This window comes from Phyllopteryx taeniolatus, chromosome 11 (genome assembly GCF_024500385.1).
Source record: "Phyllopteryx taeniolatus isolate TA_2022b chromosome 11, UOR_Ptae_1.2, whole genome shotgun sequence".
NCBI classification, from domain to species: Eukaryota; Metazoa; Chordata; class Actinopteri; order Syngnathiformes; family Syngnathidae; genus Phyllopteryx; species Phyllopteryx taeniolatus.
Window position 1 is genome coordinate 10783111 of NC_084512.1, and position 12175 is coordinate 10795285.

Here is a 12175-nt window from a genome sequence, read left to right on the forward strand (position 1 = left end):
AGGCATAAAGGAGGTACAGGTAGGTTGTACAACACTGCTAACTAAAATAAATGAATTCATACCTTTAACAGTGTTAAACAAAACTGAGTATTTGTTTTTTTGTTTTTACACAACTTATCATTAGGTTGTGAAAGTGTGGCCAATGTGTGTACAGGTGCATCTCAATGAATTAAAATACAGGTATGGCGGAACATGTAATTTATTAAAGTAATCTGCCAAGGTTAAATTGAGGCAACTGGACTTTTTTGTTGTTGATGTTTCACCTTTAAGTTTTCGATTCTAAATTTTGAATGACCATCCTGCTTACCAAGATCTACTCACTGCAACGACAACCATTCCACTGGAACAAGGCTCGCCTCCCATCAGCCATGAAAGATGGGCAAGGAATTGATCTAACAGACTTCTAACTCAGAAAGATTTGTTAGCCAAGGAACTTCACCATCATGACAGAACAACTCCCTATCATGGATCACAGCACAGGGGTGAGTAAAAATATCGATTCATCAATGCATTGCAACACTCCCCCCAGCAATTAAATATCCATCCATTTTCCTTACTGCTTATCCTCACTAGGGTCAAATCGACAGGAAGAATGCCACTTACATGTGATGGTTGGGCTTCCAGACCGACTGACCCCTATGCACGTAACTACGACTGTACTTCTCATTTCATTTCTAACGAGTGGGAATTGGTGTTCTGCAGACTAGAATGCTGCAACGGAAGCCACACAGGGAGCAATATAGCAAACTTGTTGACAGAGGCAGTAAATGAATGGGGTTTGACAAAGAAAGTGCTGGCAATTGTCACAAGGCCACAAACATGCTACTTAATTAGGTATTACTTAAAAACCCTGCAAATAATGATACTAACCTTAACCCCAAGAAGTAAAGACATGTTTTAAATATACATGCACTTTTGCAATACAGACCTGTCATCATACATTTACTTTTGTACTCCATGTGTGCTAATAAATTATTGTGTACATTTGTTAATTTCCAAAAGAAAATAAACATTTAAGTTTACATGCACTTTGCCTTTTCAGCCTATACATAGCGCTCAGATGTTTTTTACTTTTGTACTCCATTTGCACAACTTAGATGTGTAACAACATATTTTTACATGGCATCAAAAATATTTAAAGATTGACGTGACATATGTTTGTTTACCTGCCATCAAAAATACAAATTTCATAATTTACTCTAATTATAAATGTCTTGACTTACTAATTTTACAAGCACATGGCACATCGACAAGAAGCTTCTTGACATCCAGAGTCAGCAGTTCATTTGCATCTCAAAAAGGAGGGTCATTCATTTGAGGACAATGACGTCCAAATTTTGGGATAGGGAGGACTGCTGGTTTGAGAACAGTATAAAAGTAGCCATCTTTTGTCAAACTAGAAAAGCCATCTCTAAACAGAGGAGGAGGTTTTAGGCATCGCGTCTGTCGTCTGCTTCTAGCAATGTCCTGACATCCTTCCCGCCGCAGACTGTTCATTCCACAGGAAGAGCGGCCCTAATGAGCTGTTTTGCCACCAGTCGGGGGACCGATCAGTTGGTATGCAGGATGTTTGTTCACCAGCCACGACGGGCAACAACAACACCCTCTTGTGACCACCGAGGCATAAAACCGACGCCACACCTAAAAAATTCAGAGCTGAAGAAGCCTTTTGGATTAAAAGTGAAACAAGCAAAGTCCAGTTTCCACGATTCAATTTTTGCAGATTACCATGACTTGGGTGAGTCAGAATTTACACAGAAATGTATGTTAGTATTTCAATTCAAAAAGTGAAATCCCTATACAATATTATATTGGTTTACTATACTTTGTTTCTTAGAATTTGGATCATTTAGCTCACAGCTAACAAAAACCTGCAATTCAAGAAATTTGAATACTACATTTAAAAAATCCAAACATTTTAATAGAAAATAGATCAGTATTTGGTCATTTAAAAAGTATTTGTGCGTGTGTTCAATTGATCTTTATAATGAGTTTCACTTTTTGAATTAAACTACTTAAATTATCGTTTCTACAAAATTCTAATTTACTGGGATGTACCTATATATTATTGCATACACAAAAAGTATCCACCCTTTTTCTAGAGTTGATCTTGTCTATTTAGCACAAAATGTGTTGCTAAATAAAATGAAAAATACAGTTTACTACAATCTATTTTTGCCATATTTAATGATTTAAACTATATCATCTATATTAAGAAATCAGTATGAAAAGGAACACGCGTACATCCAGATGCAGTGCATAATGCAAAAGGTCAGAGAATATATTAATCAGACATCAATATAAACTAAACACATGAGCAGTAAGATTGGGCCCTCTTTGTACATGGATTGTGCAAATTATTTTCCCCATCAGTGGTCCTTCATATACTGGCAGTTGTTCTTCTCCGGAACTAATGTGAACGTATCGAGTCTGGTGTGCTTCACGAGGATAATAACAGTGTGCAAAAAACATTTGGAGTCAATAAAGTCATTGTGACCTCTTATCAGTAATGGCTGAGCTCCTCTGGAGGAGGCGGCAGGTGGTAAATGTCGTCCCGTCCGACGTACGCACTGATGCTGTTGCTCTGGCTCCCCCACTCGTAACTGTCGGCAGCCAAACTAGTACAAACACAAAGTTGGTGGGCCAGATTAAAGAACGGAGCGGGCCATGTGTGGCCCGTGCGCAATTCTTTGCCCACTCCTGCATTAAACCATCTTCTCTTGTTACCACATTTCTTAGGGATGATGTTTGACTGTTATACCTGGCTTGGATGTTCTGAGGCATGACACTCCACGCTAGGTCATCGTCACTGTCGTAACGTCGAGGGTTGTCGAAGAAATAAGCCCTGGAGGAGAAGACGTGACCGGGGAGCCCCGAGCCGGTCTGCAAAACAGCAGTTACCCACATTTCTTGTTTTCTTGTTCTCTCGATGAATCATTACTTAGACTCTTACACCTTCCACTGAGCATCTCACTGATAAAAGTTTCACTACAACTTCCTCCTCCTGAGGATTAAACTTTCGTTTACTCTGCGATCGACTTGTCATGCCTGGAAGATGCAATGGGGAAGCAATGACGCATGCCTAGTGTTGACTCACCCTGTCCAGCTTGGGCTGGCGAACTCTGAAGAAGAAAACTACAAGAGAAGTGGGGAGCAGCTCCCATACGAACAAGATCACACCGAAGACGACATAGCCTGTGTCACCCAGGGTGGACTGTAAATCTGCCTGAAAGAAAATACAAACGCATAATGAATTCAGTAATTCTGACAATTTACCCAGTTAGGTTTTTTTGTTGTTTGATTTAATCTACCTACTTTCCATTAGGGTTACTGGTGAGCCTATCCCTGCTGACTGTGGGCGAGAGGCGAGGTTGCCAGCCATAGAGTGCTCAATTAACCTAACGTGTGTTTTTGGAATGTGGAAGAAAACCCACGCTACACGGGAGGGTTCGAACTCGGGATATCTCGACTGTAAAGCAAATGTGCTAACCACTCTCCTGGCGTGTTAACCCCTTCCTCACCATGCTGCTCTATTTAATTTGCATTATTTTTTCATAATATCAATAATCTTCCAAATTTGATAAAACGGTTGCTATGACTATACCCACGCTAATCTATTGTTTACAAGCTTATTGGATCTCTATATAACTTTCATGTCAGCGCAGCCTCAGCTGTGGCTGCCCCTGCCACCACATCAAGGGATGCTGATTGGTCCAGAATTTTTGGAGGACCGCCCACAAGTGACACTTGCAAAGATGGATTGGTAAAAGGACACACTTGGTTTGGATATTTGCAAATCAAGATTTCACTGTTTCATAGCGGCCCCCAACACTGGGTCATTTGGTACTGGGCCACTCAGAAACACTGAACAAACAAATATTTCATTGGTTATCAGTCTGAAAGAAGTTTTATTTTGAAAATCAGGTGCATCTGGCTGTACCTCTGTACACATGTCAAATTGCCTGTCTCAGTCATATGATACTGTAGTGGGAGGAAAGAAGAAGAGGCTACAACTTTCCAAAAAAAAAGTGCATTTAAGAGACAGTCCTATTTACAATACAGGTTTATCTCTATAGGTGATTCACCCACCACCGAGGCCGCTCTGCGTAATATGTGGTGATTAGGCTCCCAAATGAGGCAATAAAGCCTTAAAAACTTCTATGGCAAGCCCAAGCATCCAGCATTAAAAGACAAGTGTGAATTAAAATCAAGGCAGACCATCCAGAGTTTGCCAGAAAAGGACAGAATTTCTTGCTTCCGTTTCCATTGTCCTATCTTTGTAAAGAGGAATTTATTTGCAATGACGGTGACTAAAACGAAATTCTGGCATAGACTGGACACAAGTTATACGCTTTGGATGTCATTGTCTCCCATTACCGCAAGATGGGACCGGTTCGTTGAATAGAAACAAGTGCAGGGCTCCCAATAACTACAACTACATTCCGTGTAATGGTAACTTTTATTTGTAATAATATATTTATTTGCCGGTCCGTCAAAATATTGCTTTATGTGAAACCGGTCTGTGCTGCAAAAAAAAGTTGCTGTATCAGATGTGTAATGAGATGGAATTCCAAGGCTTACCTGGTCAGAAACGTTGTACCAGTCGTAGTCAAAGGAGTTGATGCTTTTGTTTGAGAGTCCCAAAACCACCAGGTTGTAGCAGGCCCTGGACGTGTACAGGAGGATGACGATGGCTCCTATAGCACTTACCTGGCACACCGACGTTCCCTACGTGGTGACGAAAAGATTCGCAAGGACATTAAAAGAAGAATGTGTGGCCCGTGCTATTAAAGACGACACTCATTTGCGTTCTTAACCGCGGCCGTTCATTTTTCACCTTGGATTCCAGATAAATGTTAGCCAGGGACATCTTGGCGATCTTGTAGAGACACAGCGAAAGCGAGACGGCGCACAGAACGAAGAGGGTGTCATTGATGGCCACCCTCACCAGCACCACGGTGCGGGCGTCCACAGAGGATGTCCTCACCAGCATGGCGCACACCAGGTTGACGGCTAAAAACAGCATGCTCATGAACAGGAAGACAAGGTAGAGTGGCAGCCTGTTGGGACAGAGTGACAAAAGATTCACTTCGTTGTTCCATCTATAAACGTCTTGACTGGAGCCACTGGCAGTTGAATTAGGAAAATCTGAAACGGGTGCAGGCTGTTGAGAGTGAACACCACAATCAAGAAGTTAGTTGTCCAAATTTAAGACGACGTGAATGTGACAAGTGGTGATCATCACACTTATCCTCTCGCTCATCACTGGGAGCCTTCTGTGGTGGCATCACACCAAAAATACACACACCCCCCAAAAAGCAAAACACACTTGAATTAATCCTTGAGATACTCACTAGGTTGAAGTATCGATCAGCTGCACAGCTTTCAACTTTGAAACTCTTCATGGTGTTATTTGGCTAGGAAGTTTGCAACAAGTCTGAATCCAAATGTATTTTCTTACCTGTACCTCAGGAGCTCTGGTGCATATTTGGACTTGGCCTTGAACACGACCTGCCGTGAGAAAAGGTAAATTGAGTACTGTAAATGTCTCATTTAGTTGTAATGTAACAGACCATTTTCACTTCTCTATTCACATTCCAGCAACAACAAAAACAGGAAGCTTGCCACTTTACACTTTTTACCACACACATTTTCTACTGCTGCTAAGAATAAGCCTTAGTTAGCGTCCAGAGAAGCTATTGTTTGACATGCGAATTATGTAAATAGATGAGGAATGAGTCACTACATCACCCCGAAAAGCTGATTGGAACAGAGTGTGTTACTGTATTCTACAGGCACCTCAGTGGGATGACTGTTGTCAATGAATTGATTAAAATAGAACCTCAGTATATTCAATTTTTCATCACTGAGGACATAGACCTACACACATAACGCACGCAACATTAGATACACGTGATTGTTTTGAAAATGGGTGTCAAACTTGTTTTTGTTACAGACCACATTATAGTGATGGTTTCCCAAGGTTGGTTATATTGATGAAAATGCATACAGTATACAGTTCAATCGGTAGTAGTACAGCAAAATTTGCAATTCGGTATGTACCTTAGTTTCATGGTCATATTCAGTACAATAAAGGAACCAAATGCAAAATATTAAAAATTCTTTACTTCTTTTGTGTAAATAGTAATCAATTGTGATGACATTTAAAATGAAACAATCAACATCTTAAATCATTTATCTTTAGGAAAGTGTACCAGTAACAGTCTGAACAGTGTGGATTAGTAGGCCTCACAAACATTAAGAAATGCTATTATTGCTTTGGCTCCATTTGAAAAGCCAAGAAGAGGCTGCTTTTTTCAGTGGCACTGGATGTTGTTTGTACTACTTTTTTTTCATGCTGCACTGATATTCACATTATGCTGATGTTGTTGTTGTTTTAAAGCGTTAACAAGTTTATCCTGACAAAAGCATATCACTAGCCGTGATGCACAGTAGCCAGAAGCTGAGCTGCACAGTGTTTTTTTTTTCACAGACTGGGCGTGTGGCTAGACTCAAGCATGAGGCAGTTACACTTTCTGTCCTTTCCCTGATACATTCTGTGTACCCCTGTGGCCCGCTCTTTCTCAAAACCTGTATCACAATTTCAAATGTTCTTCACTTTTAATAACAATGACATATTGCAAGTTTCTGTATTTTCATGGACTTCTCATTGTTATCCCTTAATTTGTTGTGTATAAGGTTGATGATGAGATTATACATTTTTAATGGTTTCACAGTCATAATGGCCCTCTGAGGGAAACCATAACTACAATGTGACCCAGGATTGCATTAGACTGTGCAAGTGTACCATAGTGTACACTAACGAGTTTAATTTGTTCCATGACCGAACATGATCATAACTCAAAACACTCGTATCTCAAATCATCTTTCCCCGTTGAAATGAATGGAAATGCCATTAATCCCTTGTAGCCTCCCCCCAAAAAACAATAAACATTTTTGGAATGTGTTTCTTAATGAGAAAAACGTCACTCTATAATATTGTACATTATAAAATAGTACAGTATTGACATAATTACAGAGAACGTAAAGACTAAAACAGTTTTTGCCACATTTGTTTGCCTCAGTTCAATGGACACTGTGCTGCTCGTTCTGGTGCGTATGCCTTGGCCATCTGGGGGCAATATAATACAGGCATATGGATATGCATGGAGCCAGTCAAAACTCCACAGTAAGCCAGAATATTAGTAATTTTTCACAGAGGATACAAAAATGTGGCTGTGAACATTTTGTGTGTTGTTGGTCCACCGTTTGTGTTCACATATACATTGCTCCAAGGGTTATAACACCAATACTATTTGTTAGCCCGTCTATGGCGTTTTGCATTGTTCGTTAGCATTTAGCTAAATGGACTCATCTAAAGCAAAGCTATGTGGTTGTTTAAACACACAATGTGTAATTCTAAAACTGGGAGTGGCATTCACAAGCTTGAAGGCTCTTTTATCATGTTTACACTCACCTGTGCAAAGTAGAGGTTCATGAGGCTGAGTGTGAAGAACTGCAGGCACACGGGGAAGCAGTACAGCAGCCAGAACGGAAAAGGCCCCAAAGTGTTGGCCGTCACAAAATTCTTGAAGTAAAAGGAGAACAGCACCGTGCGCAGGGCCGACCACAGCAGGCACAGGAACAGGAACACCGTCTGGTAGCTGAAACGCTTGTGCCGGTAGCGCAACACCAACCAGAGTTGGACGTAGATGAAAATGAAGAGCAGCGAGTAGAAGGCGCTGTAGACCACCGTCAGACCCAGGGTCACGTAAGGGGGCACGGCCGGGGTGAGAGTGGGCAGAGGGAACGACTCCCGAGCCTCCTCCGCCGGGGCCTCCATGAGCTGCGACTGTGCGAGGATGAGGAGCCGGCTTCCAACCAGCAGCGGCCGCGCGTCAAAAGCTGCTCAAGCCGGCGCAGACAAACGACGAAGCGGCGGGGGAGGAACGAGGCCGACTTCCTGAGCGCAGGCACATGATCGGCGGTGAGGATGGCCGCTCGCGCTCGGAGATGCACAGTCGGCGGCGAGGAAGCTGCACGGGAGCCGAGCCAGCCTGCCTCCCTCCCTCCCTGCCTGGATGGCTGGCTGGCCGAATCTCACTGCATAGCACGCCCCCTCCGCGGTGACGTCACGGTACGCATCAGCTGACGCACTCGCACTGTACCTTTAACCTTGTCATGGGGGTGGGTGTGGGTGTCCCCGTCCCCGTCCCCGTCCCCGGAGGCAAGCGCTGCTTCACACGTACACTCACCAGCCACAGCATTGGGTACAAAGATGATAATGCTCAATTTTAATGCTATTAAAACATAAAACTACTCACAAAAAAAGTTTGTGGACTTTCGGGTGAAATTTCAGCATGAATCTCAAATGCACTATTGCCTTTACAAGTGCATTTAATTTGACCTCGAAAGGTTTGAATGTACGTCCAATTGTTCAATGTTTCAATACTTTTTTGCACAACTTGCTGCTCTCTAACAAGAAGTTGGACAGCAAAATTCATTTATTTTTCAATTGCCCAGGAGATCAATTTCTATGCCTTTCTGTGACTCTTCCAGTCTCTCTGTTGCAAACTGCAGATGACGCTTATTACAGGGACGTGCGAGTAAAAAACAATTTTCTATTTTAGCTGTCTAGTCTTTGCTTTATAATTGATTTTATTTTTCAATACAACAATAGCCATGATTTCATCATTACATGTGCTGATTTCATGTATTGTTAAAAAACAAGTGCGAGAGGGAAGTGCGACGGCGAACAATCGGCTTCACCTCAGATTGCGCAATCCTCACAAAAAGCTGAAATAGTACAGAGCAACACCACCACCACCTTATTAATTAATTAATTTATTTATTTATTTGACATTGTTTAACCAGGAAAGCCTCATTGAGATTAAAAATCTCCTTTACAAAAGTGTCCTAGTCCAAGACAACAACTCGTCATGGAAGCAAAGCACCTACTGGTGAAATTACTGTACTACAGAGGAGGCTATTGGCAAGTTCCTGTTCTCTCACTTCCCGTCTCTAATATAATGTTTTCAGACACTTGTATGCGTTCTGATTTTCCATAGTCTGGCTAATATCTACTTTTGCTGATTACATACAACCACATATAAAGCACCAGGTGAGGCAAACAGCATTGTGTCTCCTCATTGTGGCAGGCAACTTCCTGGCAGCCACACTGAAGGGGGCGTGCGTGAGCAGACAGATTCCTGTTGGTGTTGTTCATTTTCTATGCAGACTTGCCTCATAAATAAACAGCTATAGATGTCAATGGCTAGCCTATGCTATTAAGTGTTTTGACTGTACTGGATCAAAAATCTATGTATCTATAGCTAGATCAGTGATTCCCAACCATTGTGCTACTACTGCAGCACAGTAATGTGCTGTGAGCAATCCCGTGTTCCGTGAGAAATTATCCAGTTTTATTTTTCATTTTATTTTCTCAGCGGCACGGTGGTCGACTTTTATCCCTGACACGTTGGCGACGACACCTCAGGGATAACCTAACCCTAACCTGCTAGATATTGAAAATTCCAAGTTTTCTGGGAAAATGGGCAACAACACAGCGAATACAACAGATACACAGCGAATACAACAGATTCAGAATAAGTCATGGCTTCCTGTGAGTATATCAGCTGTGTGTGACTAAATTGGCCCAGATTTCCCACCGAGCAAGTCCATTTGTGAGTAAAATTGAGACACGATCATCATTCTTTCATTAAATATACTTGTTGTGATGTTTTTGTTTGGTTATGTGCCGTGAGAATTTTCTTACATAAAACTTGTACCAGGGCTAAATAAAGGTTGGAAAACACTGCAATTTATAATATGTAATGAGGGTTTTATTTATTGACTTACATTTATTATTACAGTATTTGACAGTTGTCTATGTTGTGCTTTATTTGGTTCCTTTGACAATGTGCATTTATAATGCTTATGATGTATATATGTCTTTATTAGTAGTAGTGTTCATTATTATTATTATTATCAAGAAAGCAAAATACAGTACATATACCGTATGTAAATTAGCAGAACATGGAGAAGGGGTGTCTCAACTTTTCACTCAACTTTTTTTGATGTTCAAATAAGCATTCAAATTGAATCAATATTTGTATTACGTTATGTACTCAGATCTTAATAATATTTCTATTACCTTATTTAGCTGGGTCATTTTCATATGATTTGATCAATATCAGTAAAGACATCTCCCACTGAAATTCATTTTGCATTCACACAATAAGGCAGCAAAATAAATGGTGTTATTTCTGAGGTATGTACAAATTTGTGAAAGTGTTCAAACAGTTGCATGTCTTTACTAATATTATGAATGCGTAAAGACGAGGGTCATGGGTTTAATGAGTAGTTAGGATCATTTATGCACTTGTGTTTGTAGAGTTTGAAGGTCAACACATGTAAATAGTGCAAGTCACATGGTTCCTATGAAGCTGTTTATGTCTCAACCATAATGCACTTTTGTCTTTACTGTTATGCAAGAAGTGTATTTCAGCGGGCCATCACCATTTGCTCTGTCAATAGGTCCTATCAACAAAGCTGTGGCAGAATTTAAGTCTGGATAAGAGTGATGCAGAATTTCATATATTCTTAAATGATGGTGTTGTTTAATCAATGTATTTCAAGTTTTGCAATTACTTTGTCAGTTGTTCAAAGTATAATGCGATAAAGTTTTAACACCAATCGGTAAAGTTTAGCCTTTAAGTTCACTGCTTATTTTTAAATATTTTTGAATGAAGTTCCATCAATCCATTTTCTGTACCGCTTATCCTCACTAGGGTCGGGGGCGTGCTGGAGCCTATCCCAGCTATCTTCGGGCAAGAGGCGGGGTACACCCTGAACTGCCAGCCAATCGCAGAGCACATATAAACAAACAACCATTGACAGTCACATTCACCCCTACGGGCAATTTAGAGTCTTTAATCAACCTACCACGCATGTTTTTGGGATGTGGGAGGAAACCGGAGTACCCGGAGAAAACCCACATAGGCACGGGGAGAACATGTAAACTCCACACAGGCGGGGCTGGGATTTGAACCCCGGTCTTCAGAACTGTGAGGCAGATGTGCTAACCAGTCGCTCACTGTGCCGCCTTTGAATGAAGTTGTTCTTCATAAATAAATGAGGTTTAAGTTTACATTTGCATTGGACTTCCATAAAATTTGTGTATTTCTTGATTGTCTTCACTATTTTGGTCTAAAGTTTTAGATCAATAACTTTCTGGAAATAGGATTTCAAGCATAGCTGTTTCACATGGGAGACAGTTACTCACGTAAAACCAATGTGGCATGATAAAAAAAAATAGCTAAATCAGAAAATTTTACAATTACAAAATTACAAGTGGAATTGGATGAAAATGACCCAGCTACATGAGAGGGGCCTTTTTCATAGATGCAAGATGTATACTGTATATCCCAACATGCAGTATAAAGTAAGCAATATATTTCAAACCACTCAAAGTATGATTCCGATTAAATTAATGCCTACCTGACTGTGCCAAATGTGACTTTTATTATCTTTGCGAAGGCAGACTACTTGATACAGCTCGTATTGATTTGGATTTTATCAGATTGATCAGATTAACAAGTGCTGGAGACTTCCCGTCCCCTTGATAGTGTATTGTTCTAGCAGACAGATAAGTAATGCTGTCAACCCAGCCTCAAACAAATTAAGGAAGCGGCAATTCAGTCAATGTTTAGATCATATGCATTTCCTTATCTAAACTTTGACAGAATCACTGCAGCATCCACACGTTTCCAGATGTAAACAAATATGAGCTCATACGATAGATGATTTATTGGGCAAAATACAGGGCAAAAATGCTCTCTTGTCTTGTAGATTATAAAGTTTTTTAGGCATGTTGTACCTGTCGCGGGTTGCTAATGTTTTGCCTTTCTCATGTAGCCAAATAAAGTAATGACATTTTTAGAGGCCACACTCAGTATGATGCAGTTCTCGTCAATGTAACTTGCACTGATAGAAAAAAATGCAGAAATATATTTGGACTGTGTCCCTCAAAACATAGCATTACTATCGTTTTTAGGCAGATGACGCTGGATCTAATGATGGTGTGCATACTTTTGTTTATTTACTAAAAAAATGTAGGGCCACATTGCAGAATAATTCTATGGGTTTGAGAAGACATTTGTGACTAAAAAACAAA

General features: G+C 40.7%; 1 protein-coding gene across 1 annotated transcript; it reads right to left on the reverse strand.

The window, feature by feature from the left end:
* Positions 1 to 181: 181 nt before the first annotated feature.
* Positions 182 to 8164, reverse strand: gpr137ba (G protein-coupled receptor 137Ba). Its single transcript, XM_061788984.1, has 7 exons — positions 7478 to 8164; positions 5462 to 5511; positions 4838 to 5060; positions 4582 to 4728; positions 3098 to 3226; positions 2762 to 2883; positions 182 to 2618 (listed from the first exon to the last, which is right to left on the reverse strand). Exons 1-7 carry the CDS (start codon positions 7841 to 7843, stop codon positions 2504 to 2506), a joined length of 1152 nt encoding a protein of 383 aa, XP_061644968.1. The 5' UTR covers positions 7844 to 8164; the 3' UTR covers positions 182 to 2503.
* Positions 8165 to 12175: the final 4011 nt, after the last annotated feature.

Coding starts and splice junctions, on each gene's coding strand:
- gpr137ba (XM_061788984.1), bottom strand. CDS start 7,843: ATGGAGGCCCCGGCGGAGGAGGCTCGGGAGTCGTTCCCTCTGCCCACT. Junction 5,512..7,477: donor TGAACCTCTACTTTGCACAG/GTGAGTGTAAAC, acceptor TTCTCACGGCAG/GTCGTGTTCAAGGCCAAGTC. Junction 5,061..5,461: donor CCAGAGCTCCTGAGGTACAG/GTAAGAAAATAC, acceptor CTGTCCCAACAG/GCTGCCACTCTACCTTGTCT.